The sequence below is a fragment of the Parus major genome, chromosome 1A (assembly GCF_001522545.3).
Source record: "Parus major isolate Abel chromosome 1A, Parus_major1.1, whole genome shotgun sequence".
In the NCBI taxonomy this organism is placed as follows: domain Eukaryota; kingdom Metazoa; phylum Chordata; class Aves; order Passeriformes; family Paridae; genus Parus; species Parus major.
This window is the reverse complement of record NC_031773.1, coordinates 15,603,676-15,630,510: the sequence shown is the minus strand read 5'-3', so window position 1 is coordinate 15,630,510 and position 26,835 is coordinate 15,603,676. Positions and strand designations below refer to the sequence as shown.

The following is a 26,835-nucleotide window of genomic DNA, read 5'->3' as shown; positions in this document are numbered from 1 at the left end:
GCCATGAGGTCAAACATTTCTGAAAAGGTATTGCTGAATTTAATATAGATTGATATTAATCAATCCTAGAATTCTAGGAGAGTTGCATGGAATCATTAAATACTTTAAATACTTTTTTAGCATAATTTCTGAAGGCTTTAGTTAGTTTTATCTCTATTAAAATTTCTAGGGCACTTCGACAAAATGTAGTGATTGATTGTCGAAAGACAAGACTTGAACTTCAGGAAAGCTGCAAAGGAAAGCAGTCAGGAAAGACTCCCTGAGAATTACTTCGTTTCATAGATTTCCCTAACACATGTTATTTTCCAAAGCATTTATCATTGCCAAATTTAACAAGGACTTGGGCAAAGATTTTCCATATAGTCCTTTACCAGTTCTATGAATCTCTGTGTAGGCTAAACCCATAAATTTCTTCAAATTGCATTAAATTCTACTTGTGCAGAAGAATTTATTTTCTTTTTCTTAGGGATTTCTAGGCAGGCAAAATTTGGTATTGTCTTCTTTCTTTTTATAGCTTACTCTTCAGTCTTCTCTAGTGAGAGTCTTACTCATGTCTTACTCAACTGTTCTAAGCCACAATAATCCATGCTCAATGAAAAGAACAGGTCTCTTTTCTAGCCACAATATTGCCTTGGTAGGCAATAGGAGAGCAATGGATATTGTCTGCTTTAACTTCAGTGAATATTTTAAGTTTCTCCCTCAAGACTGTCACCTTGAGAATCAAAGCTTCTGATCTTGTTTCCATAGTCTCTAGCCACTTTCCCAGGAAAGTAACTATAAACATAGATGTTTATACATTCCACTAAAGAAATGTCTTTTGATGGACGTTTCTCACTATCAGTGTGATTGGGAAGGTGGTAACCTAACCATCCAATCCTTGGTCATTGTCGAGGATCTATAAATACTGAAACCACAAAATAAATCACTCTTTTTTTCCTATCACACATTGAGCTGTGTCTGTGTGAATCATTTCGTGTCCAAGAATGACATGAGACCATCACAGAGAACTGCTGAAGTATGGGCTGGATGAGCAGACAGTAAGGTGAACTGAACAGGAGCTGAATGTCCAGGCCCAGTGGGTTGTGATCAGTGGCACAAATCCTAGCTGGAAGACGATAGTGAGTGGGGGTCTACAAAGGGTCCAGTCCCTTATAACACCTTCACCAATGATCTGAATGATAGGACAGTATTCCTTTTGCACATTTGCAGGTGACACAAAACTGGGAGAAATGGCTGTTATGCCAAAGGGTCATGCTGTCATCCAGCTCAACAGCCTGGAGAAATGGCCTGACAGGAACCTCATGAAGCTCAAAAAGAAGTGCACCAGTATATGTTGCACACCAATCATCTGGAAACCATCATTTGTAAAACAGCTTGGCAGAAAAGGTAGGCAACGTGACTATAAACCAACAACACACACTTGCAGCATAGAAGGTTAATGGTATCCTGGGCCAGAGCAAATGATTGTGGACAGCAAATTGATGGAGGTTATCCTTCCCCTCTACTCAGCCCTGGTGAGGACACAGCTGGAGGGTTGTGCCCAGTTCTGGGCTCCTCACTACAAGGCATGGACATACTGTAGACACATCAGTGGAAAAGGAACTGAAGCTTCTCTCCTGTAAGGAATGTCTGAGAGAGCTCAGCCTGTTCAGGTTAGGGAAGAGAAGCCTCAGGGTAATTTGATCAATACCTCAATATCAAGTACAATTTGATCAAGGGAGTGTGTAAGACAGAGTCAAGGTCCTTTCAGTTGTGCCCAGTGACAGGACCAGAGGCAATGGGGCACAAACACTGAAGATTTCCTCTGAACATAAGGAAAAAATTTTTTTACCGTAAAGGTGACTGGGTACAGGCACAGGTGGATTCTTCATCCTTAGAGATAATAACAATAATAAAAAAAAATCTGGACATAATCATACGCAGTCAGCTTTGGATGAACCTGCTCGAGTAGAGCTGTTGGACCAGACGAACTCAGGGGTCCCTTCCAACATCAACTGTTCTGAAAATCTATGATTCTGTAATGCAGACTTGTGACTGAAGCCCAGTGAAGGTTTAGAATTCAATAAAATCAGAATTCAATAAAAGTGTTCAAAGCATTAAAGAAATAAGGCAGCAACATCCTACATCAAATTGAAATGTTAATAGCATCAGACTTATCTTTGGCGGACTGTATTAATCCTCCATTTAAATGAATATTAAATCCAGTAAAATAAAGTTCCTTTCCACATAGCAATAGCAACACTTACTTGTTTGGCATTATGCTGTGTGCAAACTCTGCTAATAAAAATGCCTTCATATAAACACTCACATGAATTTCCTGCTTGGCATATTCATAGGAAATCACCATAACAAATTATCAAATTGCTTCTCCATTTAGATACAAACAAAAGATCAAGTCTTTTTATTTAAATTAATCTTTATACTTTTTAACAGTAACATTGTTAGACTTTGTAACATTGTTGACAACATACTAATGCTATGGACTTCATCATAACTAGTAGAAATTTAAAGCTGAGAAATATAATAGGCAATTATAGATAATGTATTAAGATAATTTTTCTCTCCCACTTCAACCAACTGAAGCTCTCCCAGAAAAAGGTATGGCTCATCCAGTCAGAAGAAGAGATGCTCACTGTTAACACTGTTCTAGAAGTTGTTTGAACAGGTAGTTGTGACTAAGAAGTAATTTTCACTAGAAAGACAGAAGCATATAAAATGATCAAGGTAATGAAAGCACATTATTCAAAATCCTTCACAAAAACAAGATACAGTTAACTTAATTTTATGAATATTTTCAGTGCTTTTAACAGCACCTGGATAAGGAGCAGCTGTGAAGATAAAACATTAATCCATAATGCTTTATGATCATAAATCTCATTTGCGTGTTCCCACTCTCATTTAATTTTACATCAGTTCAGGCAATGGGACTGCATATTTCCATGAGCTGCATTCTGTTCATCAGGCAATCTTTAAGAGAGAAATACTATCAGTGTATGAAAAGAGTTACAGGTATGAAAAAAGTAAGCATAATAGAGTTTTATGCTTTGGGGAATAATGGAGAATAAAAATAACATAGTAATTATTTGAGGAATATAAAAATAACAGCTCCACTTATGGGCAGCAGAGAGATTTTAGTCATAATGTATGTGGTGTGGTGTGTTATTCTGTATTATTAGCCCTGCATGGCACTGCTAAAGAGAAATGGTGGAAAGTCAGGACAAATATAACAGGAACTGGAGTATTTGTAATTCCCTCCTCAACATCTGTTGCATAAAATGTAATTTGCTTTTTTGTACAAGCTGTGCTTCTTTAGAGACAATCTCCAAATCCATTTTTGGGATGTACCTGCCCTAATTTTTACAACTGAATGTAGCCCAAAATAGTTTGCATTTTGATTTCATGTAATTTGAATATACCGCAGTGTGCAAACTGTTCATTTAAATTACATAAACCACAAAGTAACATAGGGGTATGAGTGACCAGACAGTCTGAAAAAAAATAATTCAAACAGGATTTTTGTTGGGTTTGTTTTTGTTGGGTTTTTTTCTGAGAGTCAGAGCTCTCAAATCACCAGGAAGAATATTAAGGAAAGCAGTTAATATGTAGTTAAAGGAATCGTAATGCATATGAACATATGTTGTTTTACCTAATTTTGATCAACTTAAAAGTAAAAATATCTTTATTCTTTCAGTTGGGTTTAACACACCATCTGGTTTAATTATTCCTTAGGTAGCACACCATAAAGTTAATAGTAACAGTATTGTTAAGCCAATCAGAAAGAACATTTCTGATGTGATTTTTCACCAAGGATGTTTCTCTTAAACCCATTGACTATAAGGTCAATGTAATAAGCTTTTGCATAAGGATTATGTTACTGCCAGTACTTGACAGATGTTAGTTGTGAATAATCACCTCTCAATTGACTCAAATCTGCTTACTAAGTAAAAGAATTTAATCATAATCTAAAGTGGTCCTTTAATCTAGAATTTTGGGCAAATTTTTAATTTAAAAATTGTTGAGAAGCTATAACAATATTAAAACCACAAAATCCTACAGGATTGTCTACTAAAAGGAAATAAACTGGAGTTTATAAAAGTCACATTGATTAAAGAGACAGAATTCTAAAGCTAATCTCAAACCCCATTTCAGCTTCTGAAGCCTTCAGAAGCCCAGTGAGCCTTCTGAAATCCACTTCTTTGATCAACTAGGCAAGTGAAATATGGAGTGTTCATTACTCATTGTAATACCAGAGGGACAGCAGAGATTTAGGGATTCACTTCAACATCTTTGAGTGGAAAAGTGACTTCAATCAGTTTTGCATAATCCCAACTTTAAGATGTCTAGTGAAGTTCACCATTCCACTCCTGCTGACTTTTAACAAACTTAATTATTTAAAATTTTAGCTAAAATTACTTCATGTTTGTCTTCAGAAATATTATTAAAAAAGAATGCTGTAACAAATTCTTAAAATGCCAAATGCTTTCTTATGGCCCCAAAACCCTGTTTTTGAACTGATCAGAAAAAGATAAGAAGGGGCTATAGAACAGAATTTAATCTCAACAAGTTTAAAAGAATTACCTTATTAAACACACAATATGCTATTCTCAATACCAAAAGAAAGGGAGATGATCTAGAATATATTATATGAGTGCTTGATATTCTCATCATGATAACACGTATTTCCATTTAAAAATGTAGTATTATATGTTCTCATTCCCTATTCCACTTATACGCGTGATAAAAAAATTGCACATGGTAATCACGAATTAACAAACCAGATATCAGTCATGCTGAGAAAAAAGACCATATTAAAACAATTTAACATCACCGTTAATCATTTTCCCAATTCCTATGCTTTGCCCATTGTCACAGTATACAATTTATGGCATAGTACTGCCATTCTAAATCACACCAGTTACAGTGGAATCCAGTGACCCCAGGAAATACATGAGGCAAAAAGACAACTTAATTTCTCAACAGCCTTGCTAAACAGAGTTAATGGAAATAAAATTTCATTTACTAAATGCCCCTAAATCTCATTCAACCCCAAACTCCCTGATCAGAAAACAGCTTGTGAATGGAGAGCTTTAGAGACAAGTGTCCTATAGCCCTGTTCTGTCCTTAGATTTCCCTAAGTACACATTTGCAGCTACCTCTGTGAGTATTGGGCTGAACAAATGGCTGATGCAACCAAGTAAATTTGTTCCTGTGTTTCAGCATAAATAAAGAACCGAACTAAACAGAACCATAACACATAAAATGATAAATAAATTACATCAAGACAACTTTGGGTACGTAAATGTGCCTTCTCAACAGAAGAAATGCTACACAAAAGACAGGGATCTCTCCCATGACTCATTTGGGGAAGTCCTACAGATAAGAACATGCGATATTGATGAACAGAAGTCATTCCACCTGTAATTCAAAATTTGAACTTAAAAAGTTTTATCAGACAGTCCAAGGGACTATCTGACTAACTTGTCAGAAATATCAGGAGATGAAGACAGCAATCCATAGGTAATCCCATGATTTAGTGAAGATTTATTGGAAGAAGTAACCTCAGCCACATGATCCTACACATTCTTATGCCAGCCACAGCACTCAAGGAAGCTATCTGTCTGAAACCAATTTGACCAAAAGAGTCAGCAGATAAAGAGAAGTCTCCATGAGATCTCTTCAAGTAATCAAATCAAGTGCCTTGGTATCACAGGCTCCTATATAATAAAATCCTGTTTCTAAATCAATTAAATTCCACTTCCCCTTAATCCTGAACACTTTTTCTTGTCTTTTTTTTTTTTTAATGTCTTTTGTTCTTTATTCTTCTGATGTACTTTATATCTCTCAGTTGTTTGACTAAACAAGTTAAGCAATTTTCAACTTCATTTCTAGAAGGGACATTCCATTCTTCTGAATATCCAATCATTTTTCTCCCTAGTTCACTATCAGTTTCTGAATAAGGGAAATTATACATGGCTTTGCTAATCAAGTCTAAGCAATGCTGTCTATAGTGACATTAACACTACTAATTCACCATGGGGTCACACATCTTTTTCACAATTCCAGTAATGATTCACAGCTCTCCTGCAACTCACCACCATGCCAAGGATCCCTGTTGTTGGAAGATGATAGATTGTGGGAAATAAAAAGGTAGAAAATGATCTTTCATTTTACTGCAGAAATTCATGCTGATAATTAAGAAATAGAATCATAGAATAGTTAGGGTTGGAAGGGCTCTTGTGTGAATTTCTGTTCCCAGCCCCTGCCAAGGTATGGTCACCTAGAGCAGGTGAGACAGGAATGTGTCCAGATGGGTTTGGAATGCCTCCAGAGGAGACTCCACAACCTCCCTGGGCAGCTTGTTCCAGTGCTCTGCCACACTCAGTGTGAAGTTGTCCCTCATGTTGAGGTGAAGCTTCTTGTGTTTCAGTTTATTGCCATTGCTCCTCATCCTGCCACTGGCACCACAAAAACGAGTCTGGCACATCCTCTTGGCACCCACCTTTGAGATATTTGCATGTATTGATGTGATCCCCTCTTAGTCTCACCTCCTCCATGCTAAACAGGCGCAGCTCCCAGTGTCTCCTTGTAACCAAGATGCTCCAGACCCCTCATCATCTTGGTGGCCTCTGCTGGACCCTCTCCTGTATTCTAACTGAATACTCGAGATGTGGCCACACTAGAACCAGGTGGAGAAGCAGCATCACCTCCCATCATCTTCTCAAAAAATCTCATACCACGCTGTACTTGATCTAACTGTAGCTGATCCCATCCTATTCTCAGTCTTCACTAATCATCCCTTGGTGTTACACTTTTTCTTATAGATAACATATCAGTATGATTTTAATATTCAAGTTAAAGGAGACATGCTCACCCTAAATGAATTTGCTTCTTCAAGCATTAGATTCAATGCATTCCTTGATATTGTTTAGTCTCTATGCTTCAATACAAAACATCCCAGGCTCATACTGTAGCAAATGCCATGATCAAATAATTTGTTTTAAACTAGGGAAACCACCCAAACAACAAATTCTATATACAGAGACTATTGCAACAGCTATCTGATTTTATATGTGAAAGAAAATTCTTAATACTTTCCATTTAGTAGGAAGCATCTGTACTCTTAACTTTACTATGTGGAAAACAGGAGGGGAACCAGCTGTTTAAAAAATCGTAACATTTGTAGTGAAAAACGGCTTCAACTTTGGGGATAATTGATGTTGCCAGTAGATTGTTTGAAAATTACCAGCATAGCATAATACGTAATTTTGTGTAATACATAAAATGTATTAAAATTCAGTAGATTTTAAAGTAATTATCAATGTAAAAACAATTATTAACTCTCAGTCTGTTCACACATATTAGTGGTCAAGAATACACAATTGCAGCTTAAAATGAATTCTTCAGTCACTCACTGGTAGCTGTGGCTGAAACTACCTAAATATATTAGGAAAGTCTTGTAAAAGGGAGCCTTGAAGTATAAACAGAAAGTTACCACTTTATCCTTTTCTATCATTATTTCTTTTTCATTGCAAGTTCTAATAACTTGATCAATTAAACATTATACCCAAAATTATTATGGGCTTTTCACCATCAGTTTTCTAAGTGAATAATTACATATTTGCAGAACAAAAGATACACTGGGATTCAGTGAAGATTAAGCCTTACCCTATTCTTTTTGTTCACATGTCAATCCAGTAAAAGAAAATATCAATAACTTTTCTTCTATTTCAGTAAGTATACTGTTCTTCAAAAATGAGGTCAAATCAATTATTTTCCTGTAGAGAATCTGACACAATATTTTCTAATTAGCGAAGTACCTGTTTTTCTGTAAACACAGTTACAAGACCTAGATGTCAAGTTTTAATGTGCATGTGCAGAAATGTACATTTGTGTAACTGAGAAAGATTGGTTATTTGATTATAACTGCTGGCCAGGCATTGAAAGTACTAAACCATACAACAGTTTGACATCTCAGCACTGGACATGCTCTCAGCTGTTGGCCAAAATCTGATCACCTTTTTTAAGCAAAATATTCAGTAAAGTAGTAAAAAACCCTTCTGTCTACCACCAGCTATCAGCTGGGCTTCAGACCAGACCATTAGCCTGAGACAGCACCTGTGGCCCTGCTGGATGACCTCTGCATTATAGGGAAAAGGAAGAGAGTCATATCGATTCTAATAGACTTGGCACCTTTGATACAGCTGACCTCCAAAAACTCCTACTTTCATCTCAAAGAGAGTTGCAGACAGCAAACATTAACAGCCTGAAAGGACTCAGGCCATTTTCCTCAAACCATAAACACAGGAAAACACAGGCATTCCTTTTCTCTACCATCTTCAGACTCTCACAGTAGTTGCACTCCGTCTATTTACTTTTCATCAGGATCTAGATATCCTAAGTGCAAGCAGCAGAAACACACACAGCATTCAACTCTACCTTGCAGCAAGTATGAACGTAAACAAATTCTGTAAAAAGCTCCTGTTTAGAGAGGTGGTGGTGAGAACTGAATCCAGGAAGGCCAAAAACAATGCTTGAAGCATGACAGAAGTGCTCAAAAAAAAACTTCCTCTGGAATCATTTCCATTTACAAATATGTTTGTGGCATTAAAACAGGTGACAGTTTCAAAGATATATTTTCTTATTCATCTTTGGCTCAGATACTGTGAAATCAAAAATCATTCTTCTGGATTTCATCTGAGACTTACTGGAACTTATCAGGCATGGGTTGGTCCTGGTGAACTGGTCAGTCATTTCTCCAGATCTGCACTGCATGTATGAAAGGAGGAGGGAACTGTGATTTTATGTGGAAATGAAGTTTCAAAAGAGACAAAATTCAAAAGAACCAACTAAGCAATAAAAATGTGTACAAAGATTAGTTCAAACTTTCAAAGGCCTACATTGGTCCATGAAAGTAACTTCTGTACTCATTACCATTCCAAGAAAACAATTATGTTAATCATTCTTTACAATGAAGTGTAAGCAACACAAATTTTATGATGGTATTAGCATCATTGTGATACTAATTCCCACAAGATTAATAGAATACAAATCCAATTTATTCAGATTAATTTACCTTCATTTTCTTCTTTTATACACAAAATGGAAAGACTCCTATAAATTAATTGAGCTATTTATTCTCCAAAGGAGAGAGAGGGACATGGTTGTTGGCAGTGTTTTATGAACCTGAAAGGTAATGGGGCCCATAAAACTCTTTGACACATGTTTTTGAGCTTCACATAATTACTCTGTACCTCATACTTGAAGTGCAAAAAGAGACTAGTTTCTTTTGCCTGATCATCTACCAGCCAAATTTGCTGCTCACAAGAATTTATGTCATATATTTTTACTCCCTGCTATTTAAAAAATAATATTTAATTCATTGAGGTAGTTCATCTTTCATAAAAGGCAAAAATAGCAGTTGCATTATGTCTATCCTGCAAAAATACACAACGCAATCACTCTTTTTCAATGTTATTGAAAGCATATGAAGAAAATGATGTTTAGAAACATGTTGTTAATGTACAATCAATATTCTTCATGGAAAATTAAGATTCATCTTTTTGAATGAATTGAGATTCATCTGTTTTTCACAGAAGGAGGGCCTGGGCATTGGAATGGGCTGCCTGGAGAGCTGGTGGAGTCACCATCCCTGGAGATGTTTAGGAAAACACTGGACGTGGATCCAACTGCCATGGTCTAGTTGGCAAGGTGGTAAGGTCATAAATTGGACTGGATGATCTCAAGGGTCTTTTCCAACCCTATTCATTCTATAATTCTCTGTGATCTTACAAAGACCTGTTCTTCCATATGTATAGAATCTGGTCAGGCAATGGGGAAGAAAATCTACTAGAAAACAGGGCTTATGCTGTGTGTATGTGGACTCTACTTGGTACAGACAGAATCACTCTCCAAAATAGGCTGTAGGAACAAAATATACTAATTTCTGGTATTCATTAAAGTATCACATTTAGTTGAAAAATTTTTCAAATGTGGTATAGAAACTAAAACAGAGAACTAAAGCACATGGAAAGTAATACCTCAAAGCTATCTTTAGAAATTTAGTTTGTTTCAAAACAAGCTGCATACTTAATTTCAACATGGTAAGAAATGTTGAGAGTTTGTTATATATCTTGATACTATCTGCATGTGTTTCATATGTGGAAGCTCTACTTCATTAGTTCCACTGGCTCAGACACTACTGCAAATTTCCAATGTGTTGTTTCAATATTAGTCATCTTAAATCCAAGCAAAGAAAAGTCTTCTCTTTTCACCATAAATACTCTTTCATCATCTGCAATTGATTTAAAAAGAGGCTTTTCAACTCCTTACATAAAATAAAACATTCCTCATCTTGTGTACTTAAACTTGCTCAAATTTCTTGTTTTTAGGAAATAAGCATTATGGTGCTTAATTTTTACTGGAATAATATAAACTGTTAATATATGTAGGTATTAAATGTATCAAAAAACAGGCATTCTGTCTGATAACAGTTCCAACAAGATCTACTTTCAATGCAGGAGACAATACATTTTAATGGTTATCACTATTGTGTTTTATAGATGTAAGCACTGCAACATTTCATGAACCTTGCAGTCAAGATTCCTGTTAAGTGTACACAGCAAGTAAATGAATTTGCCAATACACATTCTGTAAGATCTTGATTTTCCCGTCTCTCAGCTAAAATACTACAAAAGCTAGGAACGAACATTTTGACAGATTGTAACCACTTTAATTCCTCTGCTACAACAGTTCTCGCACTAAGCAAGGAGGCAGAGTGTATGCTCTCAGCAGGAACAGCTTTCTGACTAGCAGTAATGTTTCAGACTCAGGTGCCTGTGGGAAAGACAAAGAGAGACACGTTTGTTTCCAATGAAGCAAAACTAAAGTGGATGATCCAGACTATCAAATGGTCTTCTCATATGTGTATCCCTCTGCTTATTTTGCTTTTATCTGAACTGTGCAAGTCTGTCAGCAAAACCATGTGAATAGGACACCAAGACAGGAGGGGGGAAAAAAAAGACATCCATAAGATAAGGGAGATGTAGATAAGAGGAAAAGCAACCAAAACAGAAAAGCCACAGTGTGGATTCAGAAGCTTTCATTACTTAATGACAGAATTTTCTCTGACAGTTCTCTATCACATGTACCTGATTTAATTCTAAATTTTACCCCTCCATTATTTCTTGAAATGTGTATTTTTTTCCTTCTAACTGAAGTTAAATTAAAAATTTAGACAGTAGAAACAATGCCCAACTCATGGCACTATCCCTGATCTTCCATGAAAGAAAAAAAAAGTGCAGATTTAGAGATGTGGGGAAAAAATTCTACATTTTGATCACTTAAGTTCAGCTACAGTATTAGATATTAAACACTGAGATATTAAACATGTGAATTAATAGAAATATACACTGAAAAGAGTAAATCAGAAGCAAAGTAAGAACACAAAATTGGTCAAAAGCATACTTCAGAAATGTTGTTATTTGACTTAACAGTAGAGCTCTGTAATTCTCATTCCATATGCTTTATGTCACCATCACTTTCAAATAAAGACCAAAACCAACTAGCTATGACTTCAGTTTTAGCTTCCTGACACCCACTTTTAAGACAGTTGTTCCTCTTCCTGGAAAACTGGATATTATTCAGCCAAACTATAGGTGTCTTTTGTCACATGAAATATATAGGACCTCAGTAATATTGACATGCATCTGAAATTTAGGGGCCCTTGTCATGACAAATGATACATAACCATCACATCTACCAGGGCTCTCCAGCATTTTGGCAACTTAAAAAGCTTGTTCAAATTACATGCACTGAAACTGAAAGTATATTTTTTCCTTAGCACTTCAGTACTAAGCTTTTGTGCATAATCATATCTGTTGCTTAATATGCTTCCAAAATAATTGAAAACAGCAGAAGAAAATTTAAACTAAATTCTAACAAGGTATTTAGACTCAAGACTACAGTATGCTGTATCACAGAATTTATAATTGGGCTCAGAGAACCTGCTGTAGGGGAAAAAAACAACCAAACAAACCAACATAAAAAAAGCCCAATTCTCAAGTCTCTGCAAATCTAGCACATGGGAGAAAAATTCTCTACACATATATCAAGTTAATTTGTCTGGGAAGTCACTGACAAACTGTGATTCACATAGCAGTACCTGTCGTGCCAACTAACAGAAAAGCACTTCAAAAAGTGGCAAGACAAACAGTAGGGGCAATTCACCTGACCTTAGATAAGAAAAATAAAGAAGCAAAACTGAAAAATACAAAAGATAGGAAACTAATATTGGAACTCAATGCCAACACTGAACACTAAATTCAAAAAGAAGCCCTAAGGAAGGAAATGGTTATTGTTTATTATAAACAGTGAGAGGAAAGGTAATGAAATATATTGGGAATATGCTCTAATAAGATTACATAGGAGATGTTTTCTTGTGTTCTACATACTTGGTCTTTGATGGAGACAAAAAAACAAAAAAACAACCCTTTAATTTCCAGGAAATTTACTAAGAAATGAGACAGGTAGGTGCATCATTTGATATTTGTGTCCATGCTTAAATTAAAATACTAAGGAAAAGATTAGTTTCACTCTGTGAAGTTGAAGATTCTAAAGGACATCCTTTTCCTCTATAAAAAGATGAATTATCAGAGAAAACAACAGACAATTATTCTTAATACTACCTATTCTCAATACAATGTCAATCCTATGAAGGCAGTGCAATATTTATGCCAAAGAACATTTTGGTATATGTACATTGCCATCAAATGTCAGGGCTAATTTTTAGCAGTCACTGAGAGGGGGCATGTCTAGGAAAGACAGATTATTCCATACCACCTCAGGTTCATTGTCAGGTGATGGGGAAAGGCACTCTCACTTCTTGGGAAAAGAGGTTTCTTCTGGTCAAGGAAACATGTCAGAGAAACTGTCTGGTCTTGTTTATCCTCCTAAGGTCTGCAGTCACCATTTTCCCATGGGAATCATTCTTTTGCACACTTTTATATCACCACTGCTGCTGTTACTGTTTATTCCTTATCTCAGTTCTGTTTCCAGTGAATTGTTCTTCTCTCAATCCATAAAGTTTTGTGCCTTCAGTTGGAGGTGGGGTGGAGGGGGAAAAGCGTTTGGGGTTTTTTTTTGGCAATAGTACTAAATTTGAGAATACCATTTCTAAACCATGACAAGCAAGGCATTCTACATTTGTAGACAGGATTAAGGTAGAGATCTGTGGTTACACAGGCAGCACAACCAGAACTGAACAGCTTTTAGACAAAGAATCCATGAAGATATATTTACTGTGAAAAAGGTGAAAAGCAATATATTCCTTCAACAAAAACATATTTATAAAACAATGAGCTATAGAAGGCAACAAATCTCTCCAGATGAAAAGAACTGTAAAAATAGCACTTACACTGAAGAATGGAAAATTGGAGGAACATTTCGCATCATAAAGCCCAATATCCTCCCAAAAATAACCACATAACATTTTTCATACAAAGGTTTTATTTTCTTTATATCTGCTTTTATATTCAAGGTAAGCATTTCAGATCTTCTTTGCCTCTGCAGCTTCTTATAAACATGTACACATTGCTCACTTTTAAACCTTTTCTTACCTAAATCAGTAGTAGATGAAAGTATTTCATATGTTTTAACCACACTATAAAACTCTGCATGTTGAAAATGTGTTCAATATTATTTCATATGGAAGAGGCTTAAAAAAGAGAAAAAGGAATAATAAAGCTGATAACCTTTGGTACACTCCAAAATTCACATAGGTTCCAACTTCTGGGGGAAGACAGTATTTTTAGAGTCCAGAGTGTAACAATTCTGGCAAAGAAACTGGAGAATTTACAGTAAGACAAAACACTGAAAAAAAAATATTCAGGATACAAACTGTTTGCAAAGATGTCTTCAGAAAATCCCAGTAATTTATGCCAACTACATCCCTCAAATTGTACAAATCCTTTGCTGCATTAATTCAATATCTTGACCTACAGTCTTAATCAATCTGTATCACAAACCCATTTTTCTGTGTTTTTCTTCCTTACAGAAATACTGAACCAGTTACTTGGCATTAAACATTTCAATATTAAATCTGGGCCCTGAAAATAGGAAGAGCAACATCCTAAAGATGCTATAATGATGGACTGGATTAATGTAATAACACATACAATAAAATCTTAGCAAGCTGTCACTCTGCCAACAAATACAAGCACTTGTGCAGCACAATTTACATCAAACTCTTAAACTCTATAATGTATTTTAAAAAAGTCACATGGACTGCATTGTGAAAACGTTTACACTGACTTTAAAATGAGATTATGGTAACTATAGATGACTACACTGCAGAAATCTAAAGTAATGAAAGACATGTCCTTTTCAGATGAAAGTGAAATTATTTGTCATCTGTTCCTTTTAATCTATGAGGATCTGACTTCCACAACATATATTTGGGTTTGGTGATTTTTTTTGTTTTTTTGTTTCATGGGTGAAGCTGATAACTTAATATGAAAACATCTGTGAAAGATCTTTGAAATGGTATTCTCTTATCATTAATCCAGTTATTATGTTCTACAAGCACACATTGGGTCAAATGCTTTAGAGCAGATAATTTCATCAAAATTATTACCTTACAGTAACATTTGGTGATATCTAACTTTAAAGCCTCTTATTTTAAATATTGATATGTTTTTTACTGAGCACACATATACACAAAACTATATATATTCTCACCTTAGAATGAATGTTCAATAGAGCATTACTGACAGTAGATACTTAGAAAGCCCTGGAAAATCTTTCTGATATTTTTCAACAAAATTATTTTCAGTAATAACTCAGGTTATTACATTAGTTCAATTCAAGAAAGAATTTTCTATTTTTCTGTTTTTAATGATTCAAGGTGATACACAGACCTACATTGGAATTTGTTCAGTATACAAAATAAATACTAAAACCAGCAGCATCTCTTTTAGGTTGCAAAGAAGAAAAGTGTCTACACAAGGTATAATTAAATAGAAGATTCATTTTGGTTCAAAATATGAGAAACCAGTGAACCCTTTCAATAACAAAACGCTATTCAGTAACAGAATGCTATCAGTAACAGGTAAACTCTCAATATCTTTTGCATTTGTATTTGATTTTCTACTTTCTACTACTTCTTCAGTGGTGTCAGTAAGGAAAAACTAAAAGATTAGTGGGACCCCAGTAAAAGAAAATTTAATTGTTTAATTTAAAGCAAGAGAACAAAAGTCATAGACTGGTTTGGGTTGGAAGGATCTCTTAAAGATTATCTACCATGGGCAGGGGCACCTTCCACTAGACAAGGTTGCTCCAAGTGCCATCCAGCCTGATCTTGAACACTTCCAGGGACTGGGCATCCACAGCTTCTCTGGGAAGCCTGTGTCAGTGTCTCACCACCCTCACAGTAGAAGACTTTTTATGTCCCATGTGAATCTACTCTCAGTTTAAACTATTGCCCTTTGTCCTGTTGCTACAGGCTTTGGTAAAATTACTCTCTCCATCCTTCTCACAAGCCCCCTTGATAATAGTGCAAGGTTGTAAGTAAGGTCTTCCCTAAGCCTTCATTTCTCCAGGCTGAATAATTCCAACTCTCTCTACTAGTCTTCATAGGCTTTAGCCCCGTGATCACTTTTGTGGCTTCCTGTGGGTCTGGCAGAAGTGTCAGAAGCCACCGTTCTCACTGTTTTTCAACATTTCTGAATTCAACTGAACCACTTAATTAACAGTGTAACAGCTTAGCTTAAACCCACTTCTGTCATCTGGCTAAGATGTTCTGCCAAACTTTGCACTGGTCTAGTTCAATAGAAAATTTAAATATCCACTAAAAGGAATATTAACATCCAAGACTATGAAAAGTAATAGAGGCATTCAGGGTTAAAGGTATTTCTATTTGTCAGTGTATCATCTCTTAGAACATATTTGTCAAGATCAGTATTATAAGTTAATCAGAAGAAAAAAGAGTTCCAAGAGCAAAGGTCAAAGCCACCATAAATTATACTGGGACTAACAAGAACTTTAACAAGAACTCAGAAAGAACTCCCATTTTACCTTTTTTTTTTATTTTTATTTTCCATATTTAGTGATTTCTCATTTCTGTAAGATTTAAGGACCTTTCTCTCAAATGACACAGAATCATTAGGTTCTACAGCTGTGCTTCAAAAAAGTTGGGCAGTAAAATTCTCCCCTACAATGGATGAAAAAATAGGAATTAACCCAACCAACATAACCTGCAATTTGACATATTGCCAATCTCCTAGGTACTCTGTTCTGGGCTTTTAGTTAGTTTCTGGTACAGAAAATAAAAACAGAACACATCTGTTTAACTATGTTCTGGACTTGACCTCCACACAAAACAAAACCAGAGAAAGTCCCAGTTCCAGACTTTCAAAATACCGGAATGAACAATGGGGTCATAGCATAAATTGCCACTTTCAGTTGCAGCCAAAGGCAGAAGGATGCTTTATTATGAAAAGTATGTGATCCTAAAAACTTCATAAGATCCTGCCCTTTTAAAACACTTCCCTGTTGGAAGAGCAGGATATAACAGTGGAGGAGGATTCTTTTAGTCAAGGGTCAGACAAAGGCATGGGTTAACTCAGGCTGCAAGAGAATGAGGCAGCCTAGGAGTGGGACCATTCACTGGGCCATTTAGTGATAAGGGGTTATGTTCTGAAGTGCTAGTAGCTTCAAATTGAGAGGGGAGGTTTAGATTAGATATTAGAATAAACCTCTTTAACTTGAAGGTGTTGAGGAACTGGAACAGGTTGCTCAGCAAAGTTCTCATCCCTGGAACTGCTCACGGTCAGGCTGGATGGGGGTCTGAGCAACCTGGTCAAGTGGAAAGTGTCCCTGACCATAGCAGGGGGTTTGGGACTAGCTGACCATTAAAGGTCCCTTCCATCACATAACATTCTATGCTTTTATGAGACAGAAAAACACAAAATTAATAAACATATATCGACAATCAAAAAGATCATCAGAATTATAAATAAATCACACCAACCTTGTTTTTAGAGTGCCTTGAAGGGCATTCTAACAAGAGAGATTGAAGCTAGAGGTCTCCCTACATATGGTTTATGTTTTCTCCAGCAACAGCATATAATTTGTAAAAATAAATAACACTTTCTTCTAGAGAAGCAATTTCCTTATTGCTGTACTGTACTACAGGCAACAAAGGGAAGTGTTAGGACATGCAAAAGCATAGATGATATTGAGTAACTGGATGCTACTCAGGAGAAAACCAGAGGGGCTGCTGCTCAGAGACCCCTTTTAAAAATAGTCATACTCCTCACCCCACTTAGATTATTTCCTCTTATCTGAGAGCAATCAAGTGTTTGAAGAAAGATATCCAAAGAACCAGTCTGGTCAGAGATCAAAATAATACAGAGGCCACACAATTTGGAAGAAAGCCAAAGATCATCACGTAAAAGCAAGACCATCTACAAATTTGACATGTTATTCATGAATGGTCCTTTTATTTAAAAATATGCACAAAGCCTTTGAAATAAACCTCTATACCGAAAGTATTGGAAAATATAGTCTAAGTACAGTTCATATATTTTCAAATACTCACCACATAACATTTTCCTATTTGTAGGGCTAACATAAAAGCATATCCAGGAAGCATATTCCAAAACATCTAAAATAAGCAAATTTGCCAACCATCTGTGCAAAAAGCAGTCTAACTTAGACTTAAACACAGAAAAAAATAAATAGATTCCAGCCCAGCAGTGGAACAACACACCTGATCTAATATGAGACTAAGCATGGAAACATTCTAGTTTGAATTTAGCAACAAAGAATATGCAGACCAGGAAGACTGTGGCTAATCAGACCTGCTTGGATTTGCCTATATATCTAACACTTCTATATGAAGCACAGTATTTAGGTGCATTTTTGAGTTATTGACAACATTCAAGGCACACCTCTAATGAACAATATTTGACATGCCAGATGCTAGACTAGCTGTCAATGTTTTTTTTCAGGTAATAGCCTTATGGTTAGAGCAATCTCTAAGAAAGCACTAAATTGCATCTTAAAAACAGAGATATTTCATACCATCCCCTTCTAGCAGAGAATGAGTGGGAAAATATCCACTCCTAAGGGCTAAGCTCAGTGAAGGACTTTCTACTACTTCTTCACTGGTGTCAGTAACGAAAAACTAAAAGATTAGTGGGACCACAGTAAAAGAAAATCTAATCTAGCTTATGTTTACTCCCTTAGCTGGAGCAGGAGGGCTTACTCCTGTAATAGTAATAAAAATTATTATTTTCATAGTATACGGTAAGAAAAAATAGTACATTACATAAACAGCACAAAGAAAACTGTCAAAGAAGTCTCAATCTCTGTCTTGTCAGTCCTGCTGAAAGACATGGAATACTCCTCTACCATATATTTAATTGAAAATATCCATTTTCTTCAAGTTTCCCCTCCCAACCTACTTTGCGTCATTCATCCATATTAGTGGTTCTACTTACAATGGAAGTATGAATTGCCAGAATTCAAACACATTTGAGAAATTGTAATGGTGCTTACTTAGCCTTAAAGGGTCGAATCCAATATTCAAAGCAGTAAGAAGACATTTCTTATGTTGATGCCGAGGATTTCTATGTAATACATCATCTGAACAGACTACAACACAACTGGTGAGACAATCTCAGAGTCAATTTGCTGCTCACATTAACAGGTTACTAGTATGTTATAGAGACCATCAAGTTCAAAGCTTTAAAAATCTGTGTTTTTCACTTTTGAAGCTGAATGATAACAGATCAATAACAGAAGCTGTAGGCTTTCATTCAGAGCTGACTTGTTTGCATCCAACGTAAATGGGCAGTGACCATTTGCCATCTAACAGCTGTTCTGTATCCTGTGCATGATGATATGGTAGCTCCTGCTGCAGAAGTGGCCAGGTGACTGCCACAGTTAATTGCCATTCCTGCTGGCAGTCGCAAATCAGGAAACAATAAGACCTGGAGACCATAGTAGCCCGTATCTTTTAGATAGAAAGCAGCTCCAGAACAGGACAATGAAAAGGTATTTCTCAAATGAGCCATGCCTACCTAGTAAGAACAGGGTGTCAATTTAAGGTAAGGTTAATAGAATATAGTATTTTTCGTGGTTTAACCCCAGCCAGGAACCCGGGAACCCAGACCCAGGCAGCTGCTCGTTCTCTCCCCATGAGCAGGACTGGGGAGAGAATCAGAAAGGTAAAAGCCAGAAAACTCAAGGGTTGAGATAAAGATCATTTAATAGGGAAAACAAAAGCCATGCACACAGGCAAAGCAAAACAAGAAATTCATTCATCCCTTCCCATGGGCATGCAGGTGTTCAGCTGTCTCCAGGAAAGCAGTGCTCCATCATGTGGAACAATGACTTGGCAGACACCACCACTCTGAACCTCCCCTCCTTTGTTCCCCCATTTCATATACTGGGCATGATGTCACATGGTCTGGAATAACCCTTTGGTCAGTTGGGGTCACCTGTCCTGGCAGGGTCTCCTCCCAGCCTGCCATGTATCCGCAGTTTCCTCACAGTGTGGCAATAAGGACAGCAGAAAAGGCCTTGGCTCTGTGTAAGCTCTGCTCACCAGTAGCAAAAATATCTCTTTATTATGTTATGGGAAATACTTTGCATTTTGGACTTTCAGCTTCCTTTTTCCTAGTACTATCACCATTGAGTAAACATAAATTCTGGGTTTCATACTGCTGTCTTCCATACACAATACTCAAAGCAAGAAGGCCAATTTTTCAAGTACCATTCAGTTTTAGTAACTCCTTTCAAAAAAACCCCATTTACTCACCCATAGAAATATTACCTTAACAGAACAGCACAGGGCTCTAATGTTCTACTCCTTGGGCTTAAAAAACAGTATAAAAAAGGAAAAGCAAAAGCTTGTAACAGCCACAACTTGGCTAAAAGCTGATTCATATATTGCTTAAAAAGTTAGCATTTACATATAAAAAGCTCCTCAGTATTTATAGCAAACTCAACTGAATAAATGCACTAAAATGTAGTTCTGAATCAAAACCATGTTATTTAGATTCCTGATGTTAGCAGGCAGCTGTGATAGCACATAGAATTTCCTTAATTTGACCAAACTTTCTAACATGGTAAAATTCATACTCCAGTTATGAAGAAGAAAAAAAAAAAAAAAAACAACAACTACCCATTTTACCTTTATAACAGTAAAAAACCAGTAAAAAACACAGTGTGAGGTATTCATTGTAGGTAGTTCTCCTCGGTTTACTCCTGTTCATTAAACAGGTATGCGAGATACATGTCTGGAATCCAAAAATGTCACAACTCTTTGAATTCTGAATTGCCATGAAGGTGGCCACCCTCTACCAGAAGAGCCTTCTGAGGCTCTTTCTGCATTTAATGATACTTCTGCTGAGTAAAATAACTCTTTGTTGGTCACACCAAGGACCATAAATAGCCTATTTCTTCTACTTTGTTTTTGTCTTCCCCTATTGAGAGCCTACCAAATCAGACCGTTTTCCTTCACATGGAGAATATTACATTATATTTATCACTATAGCAACTAACCTAATTGATTTGATGCAGGTTTCTCTTCCACCATAGGATGGAGCCATTATCCCTAAGTATAATCTAAACATTTAAGAAAGAAAAAATTATCAGTTTATCATTTTATCACACCAACAGGAATATAATTGGACTTCAGATACTAAAGTATAAATGAAAGTCTAATGGGTTGTACATGTACATCCAGAACATTCTTTATAAATATGCTTATCTGTCAAGTGGAATTTAGTGTAGTGTTTACTGGTTGCTCCTGGTAATTGGGATGACTATTGTACAACAAATACACTTCCAGAAACAAAGATTCACAAAGTAATTAGGAGAAGGAGAAGCAATGTTCAAATAACTGATTCAGAAATAAGCTTTGTCAGACTAACAGATTAAAAAAGGAAATAGGAAAGATAGATCAAAAATTGTATGTACAGTGCTATTGAGAAAGGAAAAATGGAAAAGTTCTTTCCCAGATTTTGTTTTGGAGGCTGCAGGGTTTGTTTTCAGTAGAATGATACAATGACAGATAATAAAATATTAGGTTCCTGTAATTAGTTTGATAATATATTCACCTTTATTGTTATACTTCCATGTACCTGACAACAAGGTGTGGGGGAAAGTAGAGACCACCTTACATATTCAAATTCTTTCCTTTTACTAAGAAATATGAAAATCCTGTTATTTTTAAAGCATTTTTAAAAGTCATTGTGTCTCCCCCCCACCCAACACCCAGGTCTGCTTTTCTTCAAGAAAAGGCATCAGATGAAAAAAAAAACTGATTAAACTTTAGCTCATTTATAAAAGAATTCATAAAATCTGAAGCGCAGCTTTACCTAGAAATAGCTTTACTTTTTTTTATCTTGATTTTTTCACAGAGCAAAAACCATTTTTTTCAATGTCTCAAATACTACCACTAGAGAAAATGTTCATGATGCTTCATTAACATTTGGAATTGCAATTGTCAAATCAGTGAAGCATTACACAAATGGTGGAGTGTTTTGACACTGCATATTTTAAGCAGCATGGTGCTTTTCAGTGCTATATGAAATGAAGAGTGTACTACATATTTGAGGAACACCATCTACACTGGCTGAGAGAACTAATTGGAAACTGGTCTTTAAGCACACTAGAAAATGCCTCCAGATTATCAGCCAACATTTGCATTTTTTATCAGTAAACAATGCAAAAAAATAAACAATGAACATTGTGTAACAATTTAAATGGATGACTACATTCCTTAGGATAAAACATTGTCAAACTTCTCATTGCTGAAAATAAATCATTTTTAAAGTGTCAGAGTTCATGGTTTACTCTTTTTGAGGCCATGCTGATCAAAAATATATGCACAAAAGATCTCATATCTCCTCATAAGAAGCCCATGACTCTTTGGACACTTCTAGCACAAACTTAACAAAATATTTCCGATCACTAATATCAAACTGAATTCCCTTTACACTTGAAATATTCGTTTTGTAATATGCACTCCCATGATACAATAGATGTTTTTAAAATTTACTACATTGTTTATTATATCCTCCATATTAATACATTGAATAAAGCATTATGTAAAAAAATATTAATATTTAAAGTGTGGCCTCTTTAATATGGTTTTATTAATGAGAAGTGTAATGCAAAATGTGCTAAATTACAAAAATAATTACAAAATATGTTATTTTCAGAATAATCTACTTTCAGTGTTATCAGTATAAAGGGCCCCTGTAATAAGCAACACAAAAGTGAATTAAAGGTTCTCCTAATTAATTATGATCTTGTTTCGAAAAAAACCCAGAACACACACACAGAAAAATGGTGAATGTAATACAGTTGGAGGGAATGGAATAGAGGGTTAAGAAATGCTGCAGGTATGCTTCTGCAAACCAGCAGCTATTTCCTATTCATCACAGCCTACACCTATTACAGCTCAACAAGACAAGCCTAGTGCAAAATCTTTTATGCTACAGCTAATGAAAGCAATATGCACCATGGGTAAATTACAGATCCCATTCAGCTCAGGGTGGGAAAATACAGTGTAGATTCATTTTGGCAAAGCTGTGTGGGTCCTTCCTGATAAATTGCATATTTTTATTATTATTATTGCTTTTTCTTTAATTTTTTTTTTAATTTTTTTTTTTTTTTTATTATTAAAACTGCTTTTTCTGTTCTCTTTGCAAGTTTCCCACCCTGGTGCTATAGACCAACTTGCATTCCCTAACTTGAAGTATGGACATTAACTCCATTTATGTTATATAATTGCTTGAAATGATTCTTGCTAAAAGAAAAACAAAGAAAAACAAAAATGACCAAAACAAACAAAAAAGCAGGAAAAAAATAAAGACCTTTGAAAGTATTTATAGTCCAAGTACTTGATTCTTACAGATACCTTATCTGCAAGTGTAATTAATGGAATATCTATCAAGCCTTAAAAAATAATATAAAAACTCCTGAGAGTTTTTATAACCTGAGATGCAGCTCTAAAATAGGCAATATTGACTTGCTAAACAGCTGAGGATATGCTAAGGAGGTACCAAGATTTGCTCCTATAGAATTTCAGAGGATCACATATGATCCCAGGGATGTTAAGACATCTGTCACTTGATGAAATATGTGCTTCCTAAAAGAATGAACATAAGGAAACCATCTTTTTCATGGAAGGTGGACGGAGTTAGGAGAGTGTGTATGTGGAAGGAGCAGCCTCAGAGCAATCTGGTAACATCTGAAAACAAACAGTGAACAGTGGATCAGGGTTACTACCGCTAGAAAGTTTGTTTCTAAAATCCAAGAGATGTTACTGTTAGGACTGGAAAAGCCAGATCTACAACCTAAGGACATCTCACTCTCCTGAGAAGCAGCAGTACTAACGTGCCAGTCTACCTGCTTTGCCAGAGGGGAGTGGGGGGAGATGTGCTGAGGGGCAAGTCTAAGGCACAGTACCTACGCCTGCCAGCTTCAGAGCTTGGCCTGCGCCTCAAGTGTTACCTCACATGGGAAGGGTGTAGATGTATGCCCAGCAAAAGCACCAGGACAAATATGTACTTACTGCAGTAAGCGATTAGGAGACTAGCCAGGATCATGATAGCCCAGAAAGTTGAGGACATGCTTGGCAAGGCGCTGGCATCTTTCCTACTGCTTCTCCTGGGAGATGGAGCCATTGAAGCCACTTCCCCGGTGGGGGAAAGTCAGACAGTTTCACCAGCCAGCTCTCCCCTTGACTGATGGCCTTGCTCCACGTGTAATCCTCAAGGAAGGCATCTTCCAACGACTCTGCTGTTCATCATCAGCAACCTGTTCCTGCTGCAGGAATCATCTTCCAGCCAGAAAGCCAAGGCGGCTCTAATGCACGCGGGGCTTGGGAACAGTGGCCACAGCCAGCTTCCCTCCTGTCACTGTGGTGGGGCTGACTAGCATGGAGGGTTTCACTGCGGCTTGGATACCTCGCGTGGTACTGAGCTTCGATGATGTCCCACGAACAAGCCTCTTTTTTTTTTTTGCCCCCCCTTTCTGTTTTTAATTTGCAGAAGTTGTTCCGCTTGCTGTCCTTCCCCCTGCCTCCCCCTCCCCGGGGGCAGCCCCGCAGGCAGAGCGCGGGCCCCGGCGGTGCGAACGCGGCGCCTCCCCCGCCCGCCCGCCCGCGGCTCTACGGCGACCCCCGCTCAGGGCGCCGCCGCCCCCCGGCCCAGGCCAGCATGGCCGCGGGGGCCCCTGAGGGGCCGGGCAGGGCTCCGCCGGGCAGCTCCGCGCAGGGAGGGCGATCCGCGCCCCGGCCCAGCGCCCGCAGGGCGACGACAGCCCCGTTCCCCCACGGCCTGTCCAGCCTGAGCTCCCCTCCCGACCGGTCCTGCGGCTCGTCGGGGCGGAGACGCGAGAGGCGGCCGGGACACTTTAGGCGGAGGGTCGGTAGCGGCTCTCCTCCTCTCCGTGCGCCGCCCGCTCCGCTCTCAGGCTCCGCCGCTACAGCGGCGCTGGCCCTTCAAGTAAAGGAAGCGGGAGGAGGAGGAGGAGGGGGCCGGCGGTCACGCCCACAGGTGCTCAGCGCTCCGAGCGGAGCGGTCCTTCCCCCGCGCCGCTCCGCTCGCGCGTCCCCGCCGGAGGAGCGCGCCCGCCCCGGGGCTCGCATCGCCCCCGGCCCCGCGCCGCTCCCCGATCCCGATCCCCAATCCCGCTCCCGGGGCGGCGCCCGCCGGGTTTAGGGTGGGAGGAGCCGCGGGGCGACCGTCCCTGTCCCCGCAGAGGCTGCTGCCAGCCCTGCGGAGCCGGCGGCGGGAGCGGGCTGTGCGGCGGGCAGGGGCCGAGGGGCGAGCCCTGTGCCTCGGCGGGGTAGAGCCGGCTCCGGCCCCCAGCGGAGAGGTGGCGCGGGGGAGCCGTGGGCAGGGAGCGGAGCAGAGGCGAAGGGAGCGGAGGCGGTTCCCGCCCCGAGCACCCTCTGGGAATCTTTGCTCTCGGCTGACAAGGGGTCTCGACAGTAAGAGAAGTGGCCCAGGGAATTGTCTGTCCCCGTCCCCTCACCTGCACAGTGCGGCTCGAAATCTCCACGATTGCGCCTCGAGACGACTATAGATGCTAAAGGAAACAATTCCTCATTGTGTATCCATCTGCGGTCCTTATGGGGACTGCTGTTGGCACGCGGTTTCTGTCGCTGAAATGGCAGTGACACACCGGCATGAAACCCGCTTTAGAGAGCTTAAGTTCACATGTGTGCCAGTGTCCTTTATGATTAAAAGCTTAAATGTTCTAAGAGGGACCAGGTAGTTGAGCTTTTCTGTTTGGAGTCTCCATAGCAATGTCTTCAAATTAATATTTTAAGTTCTGCAGAAGGTAGTCACGTCCCAGGTACAGGCAGACTAGAAGAAAAGCTTGGTCACAAAACGTCCCATTATCTCCTCCTGTGTTTTACTTGCTTAATAGAAATGCCATGAAAAAGGTGATCTGTATTCCTTCAGAAGTCCCGGGTTTGTCTGATTGTTTGCCATTTAAACATCTAGACTTAAAATTGCATATGAATGATGAAATATTCACAAGACAGGACTGTAAAGACCATTTTAATACAGCTGCACTTTATTAGATACTTGTAACTAAGTTCAGTTTTGCACCATGAGGACTTTGCCAATGTAATCACTTTGATTTTAGAGAAGATTTCCTACCAGAATAGTTTCATCCTGAACTGGTAGGGCAATAGATTAATGTGTTCAAACATGCTTCAGAGATGAGATTTTAACTATTGTTTGGGTACAACTACATTTATGTACAGAACATCTTCCAAATGTGCCTTTCTCTTCCCTTATTTTCATGGGAATTTCTTTTCTAGTATATTTGAAAACTAGAACAGAGCACAATTCAAGCATTAAGACAACCTGCTAAGCTGTATTCTCCTTCCCCACATCATTTAAAAGAGCATTTATACGTAGAGAAGAAGTCTTTGTATCACCTTCCATCCCTAACTTTCACACTATATTTTCCTTCTAAGACAACATAAATTTGTCATCCCTCTTGGAATCCAGAAGTATTACTTCAATTTACAGTTTACCCAAGAAGTTGTGGTTAGACAACAGGATTTCCCTTGGAAATACATCCAGCTTTCAGTCTGAGGAGCGGGAACCATGATTACTGTCCACCTAAATAGAACTTGAAGGTTCATGCAGAAACAGAAGTCCTGTTTTGATAATTCTGAAAACTGACATTCTTCACTTGAGACCAGGTTAATTCACATGTTGAACTACTCAGTTACTCAGAAAGTAAGGCACCACTCACTGAGTACAGGAAACACTGAGCTGGGGCCTTTGTGTTTTTCTATACAACCACCTGTGATAGTTTTACAAAGAAATTTTAAATTTAGAAAGATTTTCAAATATTACATTCTGATTTGATTGTCAAAGACAAGACTTAAAACTCATCTTAAAATGTAGTTTTAGGTCACTGTTGATTTGTTTTGTAGGTGCATGTTGGTTTCCAGTAATGGCTTGGCTGCTCTGCACGATCTTGTACTGAAGAGTATTTCACCCTACAGTGACACTATTCACAGTGTAAAGTCCTACTTAAGGAAGAAATGATAGAATGTGATCTCAAATTAATTTGCTTGCCCCTTTCTTGATATGTTCCCCACACTTTGATTTTCAAGGAAAGTGTGTGAATTCTGTCTTTATTGCCTCCCTAATCTCCCAAGAAATTCCCAGTATTCAGACCTGCGTGTACGGAAATGTAAGAAACAATGATTAAAGTCATGGGCAGATGTCTGAGAGCTGAATAGAAAATAGAAAATAGAAACCTAATACAGATAAATAAAATAGAAAC

General features: G+C 37.9%; 1 protein-coding gene across 5 annotated transcripts in view; it reads right to left on the bottom strand.

Moving 5' to 3' along the window:
* The window catches only part of TAFA5 (TAFA chemokine like family member 5), a 436,021-nt gene extending 412,301 nt beyond the window's left edge, over positions 1 to 23,720 (bottom strand). For all 5 annotated transcript variants that reach the window (XM_033514544.1, XM_033514550.1, XM_033514545.1 and 2 more), the window contains exon 1: positions 23,588 to 23,720. In XM_033514544.1, coding sequence (XP_033370435.1) covers positions 23,588 to 23,699 — 112 coding nt within the window. In that variant the 5' untranslated portion in view covers positions 23,700 to 23,720. The remainder of the gene's footprint in view (positions 1 to 23,587) is intronic.
* Between the last annotated feature and the right edge of the window lie 3,115 nt (positions 23,721 to 26,835).